This window comes from Castanea sativa, chromosome 6, assembly GCF_040712315.1.
Source record: "Castanea sativa cultivar Marrone di Chiusa Pesio chromosome 6, ASM4071231v1".
Taxonomy (NCBI): Eukaryota; Viridiplantae; Streptophyta; class Magnoliopsida; order Fagales; family Fagaceae; genus Castanea; species Castanea sativa.
This window is the reverse complement of record NC_134018.1, coordinates 58,087,353-58,105,859: the sequence shown is the minus strand read 5'-3', so window position 1 is coordinate 58,105,859 and position 18,507 is coordinate 58,087,353. Positions and strand designations below refer to the sequence as shown.

Sequence of the window (18,507 nt, the reverse complement as noted above, 5' to 3'; positions counted from 1 at the left end):
TTTTCAACTCATTTAAGATTGCTATTAAATATTAAAAAATGAGATAATTCTATAGAAAATATTTTTCAAAAAATGACTCATTTTTTAAAAAATATTATTGTCGAAACAAACAAAGAGAAAAAGTATTATCCATGGTCATAAAAATAATTTCATACAGAAAAAATATAGATTTTTATAAAATATTTTAAAATAAAATTATATTGCACATGTGCAATGCACAGGACATCGGCCTCATACCATTTATCCCATGAAAACGGTGCTACTATTTTCTTCAACTAGAATTCCCAAGCTTTTAACCGTTTAACAAGGACAGTGACATATGGACCAAGAAATAATTACCATCTGTGTGAACTCTTTTTATTTTTATAAGAAAACTTCCATTAGACCCGAAAAGGAAATACAACAAAGCAAAGGGAGCATTGATACTGTCTTGCTAGTAAATAAAAAATAAAAAATAAATTCTCCTTCCACCAGGAACTTTGTTTTTCTCTGTTCGGAACGTATAAACCAGTTCACTAATGAACACGATCTGAAACACAGCTTAGATCAAAAGTTGCATGTGAACAGTAAAAGTGTGTTTTACCACCAATTTGACACGGGAATGCATACTATATTTTTTTTTTTTTTTTTTAAATGCTAATTGAATACAACTGCATTAAGCTCACACCCAAAGCTACGTAGCCTACGTGGAGAGTCGGATCAGGTAGAAGCATTGATATAGGCCTTGCAGGCTTGATTTTCCTCTAAGCTCACCTCCACTTAACTTCAAGACCTAGAAATCCATAAGAGTATGATCTAATTAATCAGGAAACATGAACGTGGAACCCTCTGATTTTGCATCAAATCTACAACTTTTAGGAGGCCAAGATAATTAGCTCTATACCTATTTCCAAAACTGAAAACGAAGACAAGTTAATCTGCCCTCTATGCAGTAGAGGGGTATATATATTAAGTAAAACAAGGATACCAGGTTCTCTTGTAAACTACCCAGCAGAGCAACAGAGTTAATATTGGATGAAAAGGGGGTTTGGAAGATCTTATGGAAAAAAAATTCCTATTGGACTAGTCATTTTTTATGGAGAATGCTGAACAACACTTTGCCTGTTAAATCTTTGCCTAATGAAAAGAAACATGGCTGCAGATCAAATGTGTATCCTATGCCAATCAGAGGAGGTAGACATGGATCACCTATTCCTCTCCTGTCCATTTGCTAATGCAATGTGGCTTGGCTCTAGTCTAAATATTAAATCAGATCTTCAACAGCCTATCTCAATCATTCATTGGGTGCAACAATGGCTGCTAAATATAGAGAAACTTAGACTTCTTAACCCTCAGTTTGAAAATACCTTGGCTGTAAAATTGTGGTCTATCTGGAAGAGCAGGAGTCAACTACCATTAAAGGTAAGACCCCCAACCCTTATAATACATTAATGGCTTGCAATGTTTTGATTGACAGGTACTACAAAGCATTCAGTTCAGAGAAGATCAAAACCAAGCAGACAGTAAACACAAAAATGGAGGGCCACAAGTTACTCAACCAGATTGGTAGATACTTCTGATAGCTGGGCATAACAGGACTACAGAGAAAGTTGAAAAGGGGAGGCATGTCTTATCTAGCAAAAGACAGGGAAGGAAAGGAAATCTTCAAAGGCTGCCACTCCTTTAAAGACGCAATGAAAATGCAGGCACACTTCTAGTCACAAGGGAAGCAGTGCAACAGGCAAGCAAGAAAACTTCACCAGAATAATCATCCTGACCCAGAACAAGCAGCTGAATGGTATTCTAAAAGGAAACAGATCTGTAGGATGGCAAGATTATGTAATTGCTGATGATCTTCAGCACTGGGAAGCGGAAGGAATTTCTATTGAATTTTTTTTTTCTTTTTTTTTTTTCCCTAAATAGCCTTGTTCTAGGTCCAGTTAGAAAATGGGCCAATCAGGCCTCTTTATTTTGTGTAGATATCCTGGAACTGCAATGTTGATGTTTTCTTTGAGGTATCAAAGAAAAAAAGAAATTATTGTCGTCATTCCAAGTCTTCTTCTTATCCTTATACATCTATATAGCCCATACATTCTGCATTTGATTTATATGATATAAGCAAAACAAATCATGAAAGAAATATTTTAAAGCATACAAAAATGATAAATGAACACACACACAATATGAGAAAGGACAATGGGCACATTTTATATTAAAGCATGGATTAAGTGAATAAAGTAAAATGTTGTTCTAAAAGCAATGAAACATGATACATACCAAAACACTAACTTGAGTTATATCAATGTATAAAAGACGTAAAGCACTAAATTGATTTGATAAATATTTCCAGTTGTACAAGACTATAACTGGAGAAAATTTTTTATTGGAACTTCTGATGATGTTTCTTGTACTTTTGAATAAACTAATGTAGTTCTAACTCAGCAACGATATGCTCTTTAAAGAACTACACTGCTCAATTTTTAAAAGAACATCAGAACTACATTGATAACATTTATAAACATCCTGCATTGGCCATAACATAAAATAGATTAAAAAAAATGACAATAATGTGTGTGCATGCGCGCGCGTATATAACAAGAATTGACTAATAACATAGTGCTACTAACCTGTGAACAATGGTGATGCCAGCCCTTTTGTTCCTACTAAAATGATAAAGAAAATTGGAAGAAGAAGCTAACACCATTTTAATCTAGAATCCAAAAAAAACGCAATTGAGTTAAGCACTTACTGTCAGGGGGAGTGGGGATGAGGGGAAGAAAATTGACCATAGGCCTTAATACATGTTAGCATACATATTGGAATCCAAATAATGGAAATTTTTAGGTATGTTACATGTATTTGTTGAGTATATTTGGTTGCCCAGGATTAACTGAATATGGTTTAGACTTCTTATTTTTTGATATGTCACTACATTTTAATCTCTCATGAGAGGAGTATTTCATTCACAATGCCATTTCAGTCAAGTCATGGCAGTCCTCATTTCATTTGCCACATCGACATTTCTAAAGAAAAAATTCAAACAGATGATCATCTCCATCCCAAAATAGTTTGCATGAGAAAATACTTCAAATCAATCACTGATCTTGGTCTTGATTGTAAAAAACAGTAGTTATAACTAAACCAATTTTTCTATGATCCATAATACATATAGGCCTGTCATTTCACAAGGCCTATAATTCTCAGATGCTTGCACCAGGTATGGGTCTAAACAATGCATAGCAATTTGGTTTCCTGTGGTTTAGAATCATTTTGTGACTAATGCATGGTTGATTTTTCAAATTCTCAGAAACCAATTGCTTAAGAAATCAGTAATTTGTCTTTTTGAATGCATTTCTTTCTAAAGTGCCCCCTTTTTCTTGGATGAATGAGAAATTTTATTTAAAGAAACAGTCAGTACACATAGCAGCAGAAGCTGCAACAACAGCAAAACAAGAATTGTTCAAGCAAGTAGCAACAAACCAGTTGCACCACCCTTTGAGATCTAATCTACACCTCTAGGAACATAAAGACTCTTACATAACTCCAGCACCCAAACATCCCTCTACATAAAAGTCTTAGGGTCTGTTTGGATACCACTTATTTTGATGAAACTGAAAGCTTGTTGCTGAAAATACTATAGATAAAAGTAAAAGTTAATTGAAATAAAACAGTGAGGCCCATGAATAGTACCAAAAAATGCAATAGGACCATCAATAATAGCAAAAATAAACTAAATAGTTAAATAATTTATAATTTTCATTGCTTCCCAAATGCATGCTTAATGGTTTGCAACATTCACCAAATCAAAAGAAAACAAATCCAAATCCCAAATCTCACACTCTTCAGTCTTCACCATCCCCATCTCAAAACACGCACACAAATATATTCATCCATATATATATTCTTTTTTTTTCTTTTTCTAATCTTTCAAAGCAAAGAAAGGAGCATGAATATAGCTGTATTCATGTGTAAATGTGAAACCTTACCATGGGAAGACCTTGGACTACTTCAAGAACACCTTCTACAACTGCAATTTACATAGATGGTGATTTTAGAAGCATAATGAAATAGCCTTGAAATCAGAATATTTTTTTAGTGGAACTCTTTTTGATTGGTCTCAGGCGTGGAGACTCACGTCTAGTGATTCCCTCCCTTCTTTTCTTTGCTCCCTTTTCCATTTGTAATTTCTTTGTTGTTTGGTTTTCTCTCTTGTTTCTCTTTATTTTCTTCTTCTTGTATTTTCTAGGTTGCTCTGTGCTTTTCAGGCATAGAGTAGCCTTTCGTATATATATCATTCTTACTTATCAAAAAAAAGAAATCAGAATATACTCTAAGGCTTTGTCAAGACTGGTAGAAGCTGACAACACAAAGGAGGTGACAATGAAAATCCATAATTGGGGTGGGGAGTGAGTTTTTGTATTAATTTGTAATGAATCAATCAAACTTCAACTGGAAATTGAGAGAGAGATTACCTGCCATGCATGTTCGCCAAAATACCAAAACAAAATAAAAACCCAAACTTGTGTTGCTCATCTGCCTCCGCTCTGCCAACCACAAAGTTGACTCCATCCCACCATGGCCTTTGCATTGTCGCCATGAATTGATGTGTATTGACTCACCAAAATCACACTCAACAAAAAGATTTATTCATGGGTTCTTTGCTCTTTTTATTTTAGGTAATAGATATAGATCGTAATACACTTTTAGGATCATAATACACTTAGGTTTAATCAAAATTAACTCATCTATCCATTAACAAAGGACATAGAATAACGTATGTGACTCACAACAATAATAACTTTCAGTATTGTGAATGTATAGAGACAATATCAAGAATGCTCCAACTTCCAAAACATCATTGGTAGCAATTGAGACAAAAAAGTTGTAAGGCAAAATTCCCATATTTTCTGCATAATCATGGTTCCACACTTCTTGAAGTTCAAATGAACTCAAGGCAATGTAGCATGAGGATACTGAGAGTATTTCATTCTGCTGAACAAAGACCAAGAAAAATGATACAACAATAATAATAAAAATATGAGGGGAGAGAGGGAACTAGACAAATGGGAACTACAACTTAAGAGCAGCAATTGCTTCAGGTTTAAAATCAACCCTGAGGCCCAATACTCGCCTAACTTCAGCTGGGGTTAATCTCCAGGTCATTGGTCCCGAGTTCTCACCCCAGAAATCTAGAATCTCAGAAACTTTCTCCAAGTTGAGGATTGTAGCCATTTGAGTAATACGAGCGAACTTATCCCTAACAGTCCTCTGAGTCATGCTTGAGAAATGGCTTACCAATGCCCTTGCATCTCTGTCGAGCTGAAGGCCTCCAAGTTGACTGAACCTTTTCTGCATCATGATCACTTCAAGCCTCTTAACGATGAAGTCAATGACCAAATGAACAAATGAGTCATAGTTGCTAGCAGTCATTAGTGGCTGAAGCCATGCCACATTTGTCTCAACAGCATGAAGAAGCCTCTGAACCCATGGATCATTCACCTCATTGTCTGCATATTCAGCCTCTGACAGTTCATAACTGATGGTTGCTACACTATCTAACACTGGACGGATTCGGGGTGTCACAGTAGCCACAAGCTGTTCCAAGCCAGCATTTAGAGCTTGCTTGAAAGTGTTGCTCATATCACTCAATTCAGACAAACAAGATTTCACTTTTTCTCTATCAGCTGGGGCAGGGAATACCTGATAAAAATAATTTAACTCTATTTAATGCAAAAAAGATGGAATTTATTTTAACAGACAAGCAAGTTAATATTACTTGAGCACAGGAATCTAACCAGGTGTATAATCACATCAGATAATGACTATCACACAAATATATAAAATTGAGAAGTGAAGAACAAAGCCTGAGAGAAGCATCCAGTATAAGAGCCAAGTTTTCATGTAGGGTCACACAGTACAAAAAGGATTAGAAAAAAAAAGGGGTCGACTATTAAACAGGAGACCTGATTGATTTAGTATGGAGTGATGGAACAATCACTCCCTCATCAAAGTTGACAATATAAACCTGAACTCAGCCCATACTGGATATTTTAGGTATAAAAAGCATAAATTACTAGGGCAACCAATTGAAACAAGTATGTCCAGAAAAAAAGACAATGATCAACACAAGACACCAAAATTTCTTTCCATGGGAAAAAAAATAATGAAAAACATAAACTACAGTGTCAAGCCCATTGTTATTTAGTCTCAATACCCAAAATTAGTTATTTATAGCTAGTTGCAAATGTCAGTGTATCACAGCTTTCAACAAGCAGCAAAACTAAGCATTAAGGGATGCTAAACAATGGTCTCAGTAGGTTGAAGGTTCTTTCTAAATCTGAATAAATATCAGCAATAGTGAACAAAAATTGCCAAGATAAACTGGGCATTAGAGCATTATAAACATGACCAACTATGTTACATTAGGAATGGATTAACATTGTCACTTTTACCCAATCTTTTTCAGAACTCAGTAAATGCTCTAGAGCCTTGTCATTCTGTCTTAAAAGTCACTCACTGCATTGGTCTAGATTACTAGATTTTACCATAAAGTGCGAGACAAATCAAATGCCATATCTTTAAGTTTTGTTACTTCATTGGTTGGTAACAATATCTCACAAAAAGCCAAAGTCATATAGTATGTAACAGCTGCTATACAGCTTCAATTGGTTCAAACTTCAAATAAGCATAGTCCTGTTTCAATTGGTTGCAAACTTGAAACTTATAAAACTTTGATTGGTTCAAGGTTCAAACTTCAAACTAAGAAGCACAATTCTGTTTCGATTGAGTTTAAACTTGAAACTAATAAAACCACATTGTGACAAAGTAAACCACTCACCTCAGCACATTGCTCTTCAATCTCGTGTTTAAGCTTGAGAACATACTCGCCACTGACATCTATATTATTCAAAGCAGTGGCAATCTCCGTCCCAGTCTTGTGAACCGCGACACCAGCCAAGAACAGTTTGGCACCAAGGTTGGGCTCCCTGGTCTTGTGCTGCAAAGCTTCATGATACTCATTACTCAACAAACTACTAGCACCACTGAGCACCGCAACAACGGAGCTGATATTAGAGGTGGAAATGGCCCTCCGCAAGCAACTCTGCAGAACATAAAACACATCATCTACCATTGAAGTGGTCAAGCTATCTGGAACCTCCTCGTCAATCCTTATCGCCTTCCTCACATTCTCCACCATAAAGAAACCTTCTAGAACCACATAGAACCCGGTGATCTCTTGCACAACTTTGCTAAAGCTTCCACTCCGAAACGCCTTTGTGGCACGAGGAAGTAACTCTGGATCAACTGAACTCAAGGCTTTGATTTTTGACACCATGAATTCAGTATAATCCTCGCCCAATTGCATCAACGATAGTATCTCTTCCAAGTATGATTCGATCTCCCTCGGGTCAGGACCTTCGGATCCTCCTCCCACAGCAAGCAAATTCTTGTTCTGAGCATTGATCTCAGATGATAACCGGCCTAACTTCCTGAATTCCATGTATTTCTTCAAGATCAATGAACCTCGCGAGTCACATTCTTCTTGGAGCTCGCAAATCGCATAAACGATCCCATCCTCGCCGCATAGCCCTCTCAGAATCTCACTGTTCTCTTCAATTGCCAAGACTATATCCTTGAACAGATTCGTCAAGCAAGAAATGAAATTCACTTGGCTCGTCTGGTTTCCTTTTTGTTCCATCAACTCCACCATGTGCTCGAACTCCATTCTCGCTCTCATTGCGATCACTTTCTTCAAATAACCGACATACACCTGTAATCCCTCGTCCTCCAATCCAAGCGGCGGGAAAATCCGGATAAACCGCAAGATCGCGGCGTGGTCACGTTGATCCACGGCTGCAGAGAGCTTCTTCCGTACAATTCCTTCTAATTGCTTCTTGAATGAGAGCATTTGGTCCCTCTGATGAGATCCAGAGTCCTTGTACTTGGCATCGATCTGGAAAAAGGTCTGAACGTAGTTTGCGGCAGACTCGAAGTCTTCGGAATTGAGAGCCTTGTTGACTCCGTCGATGCAATTGGATCGCTCAACAATGGCGTCAATGCGGTGAAGAGTTGAGTTCACGCGCGACTGTGCGAGGTCAAGTTCTCGAACCTTCCGGCTCACCTGATCAGCCAGCTTGGACGTGGAAGAAACGTTGGAGAGCATGTACTCCGAGTCGGCAGAGACTATATCGAGTACCTCCGAAGATTTCTGGAGGTGGAGGAGTTGCTTGTCCAAATCGGAGCGCTGCGAGAGGAGGTTGTCAAGGTCGAGGTCCAATGAGCGTTGGTACGCTATGCACTCGTGGAGGAGTCGGGTCATGGCTCCGACATCGGTTAGAGTCCGAATGTGGTCCATCGCCTCCGTCGTACCGAAATCGATGGAGGAGGACTTCGTTCCCTCGTCGGATTCCATGGCTGCAGATCCGTTTGGCGTCGACGCCGTAACCTTCTTCATCTCGGGTCCCCCTCTCTTTCTCTGTGACAACAACTCATAATTACAAAGCAATTCACAGTCAGAATCAGTATCAAAAAAGAAGAAGAACGTGAAATACAGAGCTTATTAAAGTGATTGATTCTATTCTGAAAAACGTACCAGCTCTGCTTTTGGTTTTGAAGTAAAGGAAACGAAAAACTAGCTGTGAAGAAAGTTACAGAGAGAGTGTTTAGAAAGAGAAAATGCCTCCATCTCCATACCCATTCACAATTACAGTTACAAAACCCATCTCCACGGCGAGGTCTGAGAGAAATCTGAGATTGAGAGAGACGAAAGAGGAGAGAGGAATTGAATAAAAATTTACAAAATTACTCAAATATCTTTTAGCATTTGGTTTCCGTACCGTGGAACGCCAAAAATTTTAGCATCTAAAAACATCTAATGTGAAGGTTTTTTTTTTTTGGATAAGTTTTAGAATGAGCCTGGAGCATCGGGTTGTAGCAGGGTCAGGCTGACCCGAATTTTAATATAAAAAATAATAATAATAATAATTGTCAAAATTTTAGTGAGAATTAATCAAATCAATCAACAAAATGAATTGCACTTAATACCCGGGTCTAGCTTACCTCTAGTAAAAATTTAACCAAATATTTTCTTTTGTTTTAAATAGAAGCTGTCACATTGCCCACTAATAAACCAACGATGGAGATTAAAACTCAATGTCACCTCATTAAATTTCAAGCAAAAACTAATAGAGCCCACCCACAAGACTTATACTACCTCTAACATTTGTAGCTACTGTGCGTTAGTTTGGACTTTGGATAACATCCTACAGTAGGCATTTGCGTTTTTTACTAGGTCTCGTGCACAGTTCATGAGTAGGGATGGCAATGAGATGGGGCCGAAGGATGGGGTCTTTGTTCCCGCCCTATATGATTTTGTTTTACCCCATCCCTGCCATGCCCCGCATGACGGGGAAAACTTTCACACCCCATCCTGTCCCTTGAGGCCCCGCAAAGCCCCGCCCGACCTTGTAAAACTCTATTTTTTGTTAATTTACCCTACAACTAGTACAATTTTTTTAATGAAACCTATTTCATTAATAAAAATATACTTGAAATTATAACTAAATTTATCCCATCAAATCAAATCAAATCAATTTTTAGAAAAAATTGAATAATATATCCAAATGTTTAACAAGACAATCATAAAAAAAAATAAATAAAAAATCTCATAATATAACACATAACAAAATAAAGACAAAGAATCACATTGGGTAGAATAAAATAAGTTAATATTGATATGGTTGTTTAAATAGTAGGCTTTTAAGGTATGAAAATTTTACAATTATAACCCTTAACAACGCGGGGCGGGGCAGGGGCGGGGAGGGGCGGGTCTAAAATGTCTAAACCCATCCCCGCCCTGCCCCGTGGTGTGGGGCTAAACTCTTGCCCCATCCCCGCCCACCACCTTTGCGAAGTGAGGAAAACCCACACGGAGCGAAGCGAGGAGGGGCGGGTTAAGCGAGGCGGTAAAAAATTGCCACCCCTTTTCATGAGACCCACAAGTACAAAAAATGCAAAAATAAAATAAAACAATAAATCTGGGTCCCATGGCACTATTTACACATTTAAAAATTATTTTGTTACAGTATTTTCAGTTTTTAGCAATAAACAGTATCCAAATAGACCTTGTATATGTTAACGTTTAAATTTTAACCAACGCATCGTCCTCTTCACATCACAGCAACATCATCCTCTTCGCATCGCATCAGTGAAATGAAGAATGCTACTAGCGTGGGTTTCTGAATCATCAACCACACAGACTTTATTTTGTTCAAACTTTTATGTTAATCTCCACCAATAGATGGAGAAACCGGAACATGGGATGTGCAAACAATTTGATACCTTCTGAAATATTAAATTTTCGACATTGTGTTGCACTGGCAACTAAGAACCAAAACATGGGATAGTCTTGTAATTTTGTAGTTTTTCATGATGACTACCTTAATTGTTTGTAATGAGGAGGCGTGCTCTTTGAATTGATAGTTTTTATTTTGGGTTTTAAAAGAAGGCATGCCAAGTACTTGAGAAAAGTTCCCAAAGAATTTCAAATATGGCTAGGGCAAACTAGCATAAACTATGAAGGAAGTATTGTATTTGAAGGAAGCATGCTAAAGCCAAATAGCAATCCGAAGCAGTAGATTGTTGTGTTATCTAGTTTTTGTTTTTTTGTTTTTAAGTTTCTTTGGAGAAGAAAAAAGACAAATGTATCTTATGAAAATGCTTTGTTAGCAACTACGGTGGATTCACTTATTTCAAAACTTCAATTAGATATATGTACCTCTTTGTCAATATACTTTTTAGATCCGTAAAAAAATTTCATTAATGTTGAAAGTCTCTTCATGGATAACATAGTTCAAGGATGTAGAGGATGCAAATTATAAAATTGCTGGATTAATCGAGCTATGGTGTACAAACATGTTTGAGGTTAATAAAGCTTTAACAAAAACATTTGATAGAATAGTTCTTGGAACAGTCTTAATGGTAAGATGTAACTACAACACTTGCACCAGTTATGCAATAGCTATAGCACTGCACCAGTTATGTAGCAGCTATAACATTGCACTAGGCACCTATTAACGATTTTATAATAGCAAAAACATTGCACAGCAACATACTATTCTTCCTTCGAAAAGATACTATTGTCCTAATTTGCATAAATTGTTTGCTACAAAGTAGTAGTAGAGATAAAAGAACTTTGACCATTACAAACTTTGAGCTCCTACAAAATAGCATAAAATGTAAGTTCCACAATTACAATCTTCAAGCACCAAAAAAAAAAGCCATAAACTATGAGCTATAACAATTACAAACTTTGAGCTCCAAAAAGTAGCATAAATTGTTAGCTCCAACAATTAAAAATAGTGGTTATTTACAATCATTCATATCTAAGAATTGGCTGCTCCATTCAAAGATAGGTAGAAAAAACTTCAATTCTACTAGTTGTAGACTTTGTAAGCAAAGAACTGATATCATCCCCTTCAAGATCACTAGGATTCTTAGAACATGGAAAAAGAATATGAGGATTTGTTATTCCTGCTTGACACATTACAACTATTAGCTAAATATTAACTATTAGAAAATCCACATACGTCTCTTGAAAATTTTCCATTTCTTTTCTTACCTATATTTATTAACAATGATAGAAAAACCCACAAATTTAATAATATTTAGCCTAAATTTAATCTTTTAATTATTTTGACATCTCATGCACATAGGATTGAATAAGAAATCAAAAGTAAAGATGGAAACACCTTCTCTGATACTCTGATGGCAATGGCAACTCCAGAAATTTTTCTCAGAGTGTTCCTTAAGAAGCATAAATTACACAATCTAATAAAAAGAGAAATTCATATATTAACAACAATAAACTATAAGTTCATTTAAAATATTAATAAAATTATTAATTATTGTTGTTTAGTTGTTTCATTAATTTGTTTGTATTTTATAAACTATAATTTGTTATATTGTTGTTTCATTAACTAAAAAATTATAAATTGTTGTTTAGCCTAACATAATTTAATTTGTTTGTCTTTTATAATGTACTAGATAAGTATCTGGATTTATTTTTAATAGCTATAGATAGCAATGCAAAAGTGATAGACTATCTAGAGTTCCACAACAATAGCCCTCATTGGAACCCAATTTTCCTCAAGGTAACTCAGTATTAGGAGTTAAAGAGTCCATGGCACATTTAAGGGAGGACTTGTATGTTGGTACAATAAGCTGGGAGGAGGAAGACAAAATGGCATGTAACCCCAAAAGAATCATCGGTTTGAAGTGAGAAGTCATTATAATAAGGCCACATGGAAGGAGACAAACAATTTCCATAGCAAAGCATTTGAAAAGTTGGTGTACCTTTGAGGTTGGCTTCCTTCTTTTGGTGTACTGCATTGGGGAAAATTTTAACTACAAACAATTTTAGAATGATGGGAATAAGTGTCATGGATTGGTGTTACATGCGTAAGAGTGAAGAGGAGTCAGTTGCACATTCATTCCTCCATTGTGATTTTGCCAGACAATTGTGGTCACTTGTGTTTTCCCTGTTTGGTGTGAATTGGGCGATGCCTAATTTGGTGGTGGGCATGTTATACCGCTGGAAAGGACTATTTGGAAAGAGGAGTAACGGTGAAGTATGGAAGGCTATGCCGTTATGTCTGTGGTGGTGTATCTGGAGAGAGAAACAAAATTTTTTGAAGGAAAGGAGCTACCTGTGACGAAAATGATCCCCTTTTTTTGGCTAAATTCAATATTTACAATAAGGGATGATTTGAACCATAGACGTCTCCATTGGAAACAAAAGAATGTGTCAGTTCAGCTACAAAGCTCTTGGCTGAAATTTTTATTTTAAAGACTCTAAATGAGTGGACTTTAGCATCGTCTTTCTCCACCTCAAGTTTGCTTGATTAGTTGATTTCTTGGATAACATGAGTTTTAGATAATTCATTGTATTCTTCTCTTTGTTTTTGGCTCTTCCTTTGCATACATCCCATGTACTAGGGCCTTGGACTCTTGGCCCTTTTTGCATTTTTAATGAAATTATTACTTACAAAAATGCAGAATTATAAAGTACTATGCAACATTGTTGAAACTTTGTATATAGTTATTATTTGTACCATCTATGTTTTCTTAAAAAGTAAACAAATTAATTCAAAAAAGAAGAGGGGAAGATAACATATAAGATACGTGAATCTATCCCTATATAAAAAATACAATCACGCATACAAGTCTATAAAATCAAAAGAGGACATCAAAGGGATGCTACCCAACGCAGTCATCCAATCATACAAGAACCTCAATAGACACTAAGATTACAAATTCTGTTTATATCAAACAATCTTATTTTTCAATTTTTTGCCCGGATGAACTACGATTGAAAAACAATATCAACTTCCAACATAAATTTCAAATTGGGTCATCCAAGCAAAAAGAAATTATATCGAAGCATTTTATAAATATATATATATATACACACACTCTTCAAATTCTTTCAAGCAAAGTGATCTTCTTAAATTATGTAAAACACAATAAATAGTTTTGATATTAATAATAAAAAAAATGTCCACTATTGTGTAAAACTTACCATTACAATAATCCTGCAGATTAGCAACCGCAACTTCCAATCCTCTGCTAGCAGCTGCATTTCCCATAACTGATGCTGCACCTATGCCTTGTCTTCCAATATCCTCCTCAGCAAAAGACCCTGAAATCAATAGAAACAATAAGATGATTGGCAGGCATTGGAAAGCATAAAAAAGTATATAAAAAGCAATATTAATGATAAAAAACCTTTTGCCCCCCCACCCCCAACTTCCTTTCATTTATGAAAGCCTCAAAATATTAGCACAGATAATTCACATATGACACAATCATATTGTAAACTTCTCTAACATTCTTGCCATGTAACTGTTGGTCTGGTTATTGGTGTAAACATAAAAGAAACCTAATCATGGGAATAGCTTCCAAACTAATGATGACCTATGCACATTCATCTCTAACCATTCTCAATAAAGAGAAACTTTAGATCATTTAATTCTGTTTATATCATACAATCTTCCACTAAACCTTCCTTGGTCTTCAACCCTCTTCTCGCATTTGCAAAGAAGCTCAAACTATTTTTCTCATGCTTCTTCAGTATAAGTCTTCATTGCTCTTCTGACAACTAATTCTACTAACAAAAGAATGATTCTTGAATAGGTCACGAAAAGCAGTTAAGTTTGGAGAGAACATCATCAAGCTTTGCAAACCAATAAGGAGTTGGCTCATGAAAATATAACTATATAGGAAAGTGAGGCCTTCTTACGCAATTTTTGTGCAATTGAAGCAGCCTCAGCAACACGGCTGTCATCAGAAAATAGAGGTGAAAGTTCCATTAGGTCTCCTGGGCTGCTATTGAACTCCATCAAGTACTGCAAGAATTAAATTAATAACATGGAATTAGTGATATTAAACAAAGGGTAGCATAACCTAAATGGTCAATTACCAAATACCTTTATCAGCTCTATTGTTTGACTCACAGTTTCTCGCTGAGCGTCTGCACTCTGACAAGAAAAATAACATATAAACAAAAACATAAAATAACAAAGTTTCAATGGAGATGATACCAAGATTTTATTAAGTTCAGGGATCTAGGACATAATGCATTAAAGCATAGGAAAGCTTTACCTGCAAATGATCTCCTATCTTGGCAGCAGTCTGTCCTACACTTGAAATACGTGAATCCAACCTTGCAAAGCTACCAAACAACTCATCCGCACCTTTTTCCAGCTGAAAATGAGATGCATAGTTATTGTATGCAACTCCCTTTTTTTTGGATAGGTAATAAAATTTATCAATGCAGAAGATCACCTCATATTCACCATGATGAACGCAAAGCAACTACAAAAATTACAACAACAAAAAATCCGTTTTCTATATGCAACTCCATTCTTCAGATTCTAATCCACAAGAATACAGAGCGCAAGATCGCATCAATCCCAACCCCCCACTCATGGTCCTGAACCAGTATTGTGGAAACTACAGAAAAGACCAATATAATTCAATCCACACCCACCCAAGAAATAAAGCAAGGTTCCCAAATATCCAAAAAGTACACAAATTTTCACTACTTTGGAGGTTTCACAAAAACCAGTAATTTGGGTTTTTATTTTATTTTTCCGTATCTAGCATTCATAATGTTTCACAAAATATTAAAAATCAACTCCTTACCTCAGCAAGTGTCTTGCGGTGCTTAGAATCTTGAATAGACACCTCCTTCTTGAAATTGTACAGTCTTCCATCAATCTTCAAGCAGTATGAAACAAAAATAAATAAATAAATAAATAATAAAACCTTGGCAAACAACTAATTTCCTTTCTTCTTTTTTTTTTTTTCTTTTTTTCATCAAAGTCAACATTTCATAACCTAGGGTTCTAAAAAAAAAACCGCACCTGCTTTCGAAGATCAACCAACTCCTTATAAGAATCATTGAACAAAGCTAAGAGCTTATCAACTTCTGGAAACAAAGGTGCGACGGCCGCACCTCGCAAATGTCCATTCGACAACCCATCGTTTCCACCATGCCCCCCTCCTTCCGATGAATCCGCTTCTTCGTCTTGAAACGACGGAAGAAGCTCGTTCACCAAGTTCCCAAACAACGCGTCAAATGAAAAATCACCCTACAAGTGTTTTTCTCTTCAAATTAAGCAAGTTCTCAAACCTAATGTTAATAACACTACTACTACTACTACTACCAATCACAAAAGAGCCAAAGACCTATGATTCCGAAACTGAAATCGATTCGGTTTTTTTTTATAGGCTTACCTTAAAGTCATCTACGTCGAGAATGAGTGGAAGAGAGCTAACTGATGAAGAGTTTGAAGTTCTATCATTCTTCATTTCATTCCTACTTTCTTTCATCTACTACAACAATAAAATTGATAAGGTCACGATTTCAAAAGCTCATTGATAATAATGCAATTAAAAACGAAATTGAAATTACTACATTTTCATGCAACAACGACGAATTTGAAAGTGTTTTTTTTTTTTAATTTTTGATTTGGATCTTGTGGAGGGTAGAAATGGAAATTGGTACCTCTGGCCAGAGTGAGTGAGAGAGTCGGAGAGACACACACACACACAGAGACGGTGGCGCTGAGTCTGAGTTTGATTCCTTGGTTCTGTGCCAACGAAGACCGCGATGAAAATGAAATATCGGGAATGACGATTTTGGCCTTCTGATTATTCACGCGTGGTGCTTGATATTGACGGTAAAGTTGGTAATTTACAATGTGAAAACAATGGAGCTGGACTTCTCTTGTTATTATGAGTCCAAATATTCTTTCTCACTTTTCCTACTCCACTCTATACTCCATCAATAAAAACTTGCCACGTGTTCACCTAATTAATTAAATATTATCATCATTAACTTATTAATGCTACCATTATTAATTAATAGTAATATTTAATTAATTAAGTAAACACGTGGCAAGTTTTTATTGGTGGAGTATAGAGTGGAGCAGGAAAAGTGGGACAGAAGATTTGAACTCCTATTTTGGTCTCTAAATTGTATTAAAAGTTTATTTTTCGTTCTTAAATTTTAAAAAAAAAAAATTATCTCTAAATTTTGTACAGAGTTTTTTGGATTGTATAAAAACAAAAATAAAAATGAAAAATGAACTTTTTCAATAATTTAGGGATAAAAAAATAAACTTTTAATAAAGTTTAAGGATATAAATAAAACATTTTCAATAGTTTAGAGATGAAATATGAACTTTTCAATATTTTAGGGACAAAAATGAACTTCTTAAAGTTTAGAGATGAAAAGTAAACTTTTAATAAAATTTAAAAAACTAAAATAATATTTTACCCAAATTTTTTTGTTTAGTTGAGGAAAGAAAAAGACAATAGAAAACGTAACTTATGTAAATCTATTCTTATACTCTTATTACATAATATGTATAAAATAATATATTTTATACTCATTAAATAATCAAATTATTACTTGTTATCAATTAAAAATATTAAAATAAAATTTATAAAAATTTACACTTTATTTTATTATATATAAGAAAGAAAAAACCTGAAAGAAAAAGACAAAAAAAAGAAGTAAAAAAGGCGCAGTGGCCTTGGGGCTTAGCTACTCTACTGTTTAAATTGCAATGAAATAGAGTTATTTTTCAAAAAAATTTAGTAAAAAACAACCTTTAGAAAATAATTCATACTTTTTATATTGACTAGAAATAGTTTCTCATTGACTCATTTTTTATGATGCTATCAAATGCTTTAAAACGCATAAAATTATCTTCACACATGGTTTTTCATCAAAACAAATGGAGCGTAAATCCTCTCATTTTTAAACAAATGAAAGACATGTGGCAACTAATAAATTTGAAGGTCAAAAACATGCCACTTCAAAATATAATTTATTTCTCTCTTTTCCAAATCCAACCCCTTCATCAACCTCCTAGGCAAACCCACACCAAGGCATAGAGCTAGAGATGGCAATTTCTCTTCACCCTGCCCTGACCTGCTTCACCTCGCTAGGGTTTTTCTCACCCCTCAAAGGTGGTAGGGCAGGATGGGACAAGATATTTTCCCCGCATCTCAAGGCAAAGTGATGATGGGTATAGGCCTTTAAGCCCCGCCTAGGTCTATTAATATTAAAGACTTAATTTGTATTACTAAGCATTTAAATGCATGAATATTAGTCTTTTTGTTTTGTTGTGATATTATCGTATTAAACACTTTAGATAATATTATTCAGTCCTTACTAAAAATCAGTTTAATATCATGTAATAAGTTTAATTGTAATTTTAAGTATATTTATATTAAAGAAACATGTTTAAAGAAAATTGTAATAGATGTTCAACATTGAGAAAGAAAGGCAAAGTATATGAAGAAGAAGAGTATGCTGAGAGGTGTGAATTAAATTGTGTTTGACGTGGTATTTTTTTTAACTTTAGATTTATTGGATGCCAAGTGTCTTTCATCTGTTTTTAAAATAGGAGGAAATGGGTGGATTTATTACACATCGCAAAATGAGTCAAAATTTGCTAACCCAACCCAACTTGAACTCAATTTTTTTTATCCGAATAAAAAACAGGGCCAACTTGCGATCCCCCCCTCCCCCTTTTACGGGCTAACTCGGCTAACTCGTGACCCAACTCATTTCTTAAAACTTTTTTTCCCTAGCAAATATTTAGACTACATGCCAAGGTACTAGATGCATTTACATAAAGACAAAAAGCATTGCACTGACACTACCTAGTCATTTAGTAGCCACCAGTGGCAATGGCCATGCCCCCATTTATTAAAAAAAAGTAATTAAAAGGAAAAAAAATACAAAAGGAAAAAGTATCTACAACTACACGTCTACACTACTAAACATCTAACACTAAGTTAAATACTAAGCAGTAGAGTTAAATACTAAGACTAAGTTATTAACACCAAGTCTAATTAGCACAAAATGAAACTATAGTAAAAAAAAAAAAAAAGAGTCCAAAAGTCTATAAAGTCTGTATTATTAGTGAACTTTGAATCTGAAATATGTAA

General features: G+C 35.2%; 2 protein-coding genes across 5 annotated transcripts; both read right to left on the bottom strand.

Moving 5' to 3' along the window:
- Nucleotides 1-4,861: 4,861 nt before the first annotated feature.
- LOC142640805 (conserved oligomeric Golgi complex subunit 4) lies at nucleotides 4,862-8,814 on the bottom strand. The gene is made up of 3 exons (XM_075815078.1): nucleotides 8,573-8,814; nucleotides 6,818-8,455; nucleotides 4,862-5,679 (listed from the first exon to the last, which is right to left on the bottom strand). The coding sequence occupies exons 2-3, from the start codon at nucleotides 8,432-8,434 to the stop codon at nucleotides 5,050-5,052; spliced, it is 2,247 nt and encodes a 748-aa protein (XP_075671193.1). The 5' UTR covers nucleotides 8,435-8,455; nucleotides 8,573-8,814; the 3' UTR covers nucleotides 4,862-5,049.
- Nucleotides 8,815-11,157: 2,343 nt separating this feature from the next.
- On the bottom strand, nucleotides 11,158-16,158 carry LOC142638135 (exocyst complex component SEC10a-like). 4 transcript variants are annotated; one of them, XR_012844979.1, is made up of 10 exons: nucleotides 16,049-16,158; nucleotides 15,778-15,873; nucleotides 15,405-15,632; nucleotides 15,184-15,258; nucleotides 14,641-14,742; nucleotides 14,466-14,516; nucleotides 14,279-14,384; nucleotides 13,559-13,678; nucleotides 11,730-11,808; nucleotides 11,158-11,473 (listed from the first exon to the last, which is right to left on the bottom strand). XR_012844979.1 is itself a non-coding variant. In XM_075812135.1 (9 exons), exons 2-9 carry the CDS (start codon nucleotides 15,871-15,873, stop codon nucleotides 11,384-11,386), a joined length of 906 nt encoding a protein of 301 aa, XP_075668250.1. In that variant the 5' UTR covers nucleotides 16,049-16,158; the 3' UTR covers nucleotides 11,158-11,383. The 4 variants fall into 4 exon arrangements, 3 of the variants coding, with proteins under 3 accessions (XP_075668250.1, XP_075668252.1, XP_075668251.1); XM_075812135.1 differs by lacking the exon at nucleotides 11,730-11,808 and having other exon boundaries at nucleotides 11,158-11,511; XM_075812137.1 differs by lacking the exon at nucleotides 11,730-11,808.
- Nucleotides 16,159-18,507: the final 2,349 nt, after the last annotated feature.

Coding starts and splice junctions, on each gene's coding strand:
- LOC142638135 (XM_075812135.1), bottom strand. CDS start 15,873: ATGAAAGAAAGTAGGAATGAAATGAAGAATGATAGAACTTCAAACTCT. Junction 14,385..14,465: donor AAACAATAGAGCTGATAAAG/GTATTTGGTAAT, acceptor TAATTCTTGCAG/TACTTGATGGAGTTCAATAG. Junction 13,679..14,278: donor TTCAATTGCACAAAAATTGC/GTAAGAAGGCCT, acceptor TATTGATTTCAG/GGTCTTTTGCTGAGGAGGAT.
- LOC142640805 (XM_075815078.1), bottom strand. CDS start 8,434: ATGAAGAAGGTTACGGCGTCGACGCCAAACGGATCTGCAGCCATGGAA. Junction 5,680..6,817: donor TTGAAGAGCAATGTGCTGAG/GTGAGTGGTTTA, acceptor TATTTTTATCAG/GTATTCCCTGCCCCAGCTGA.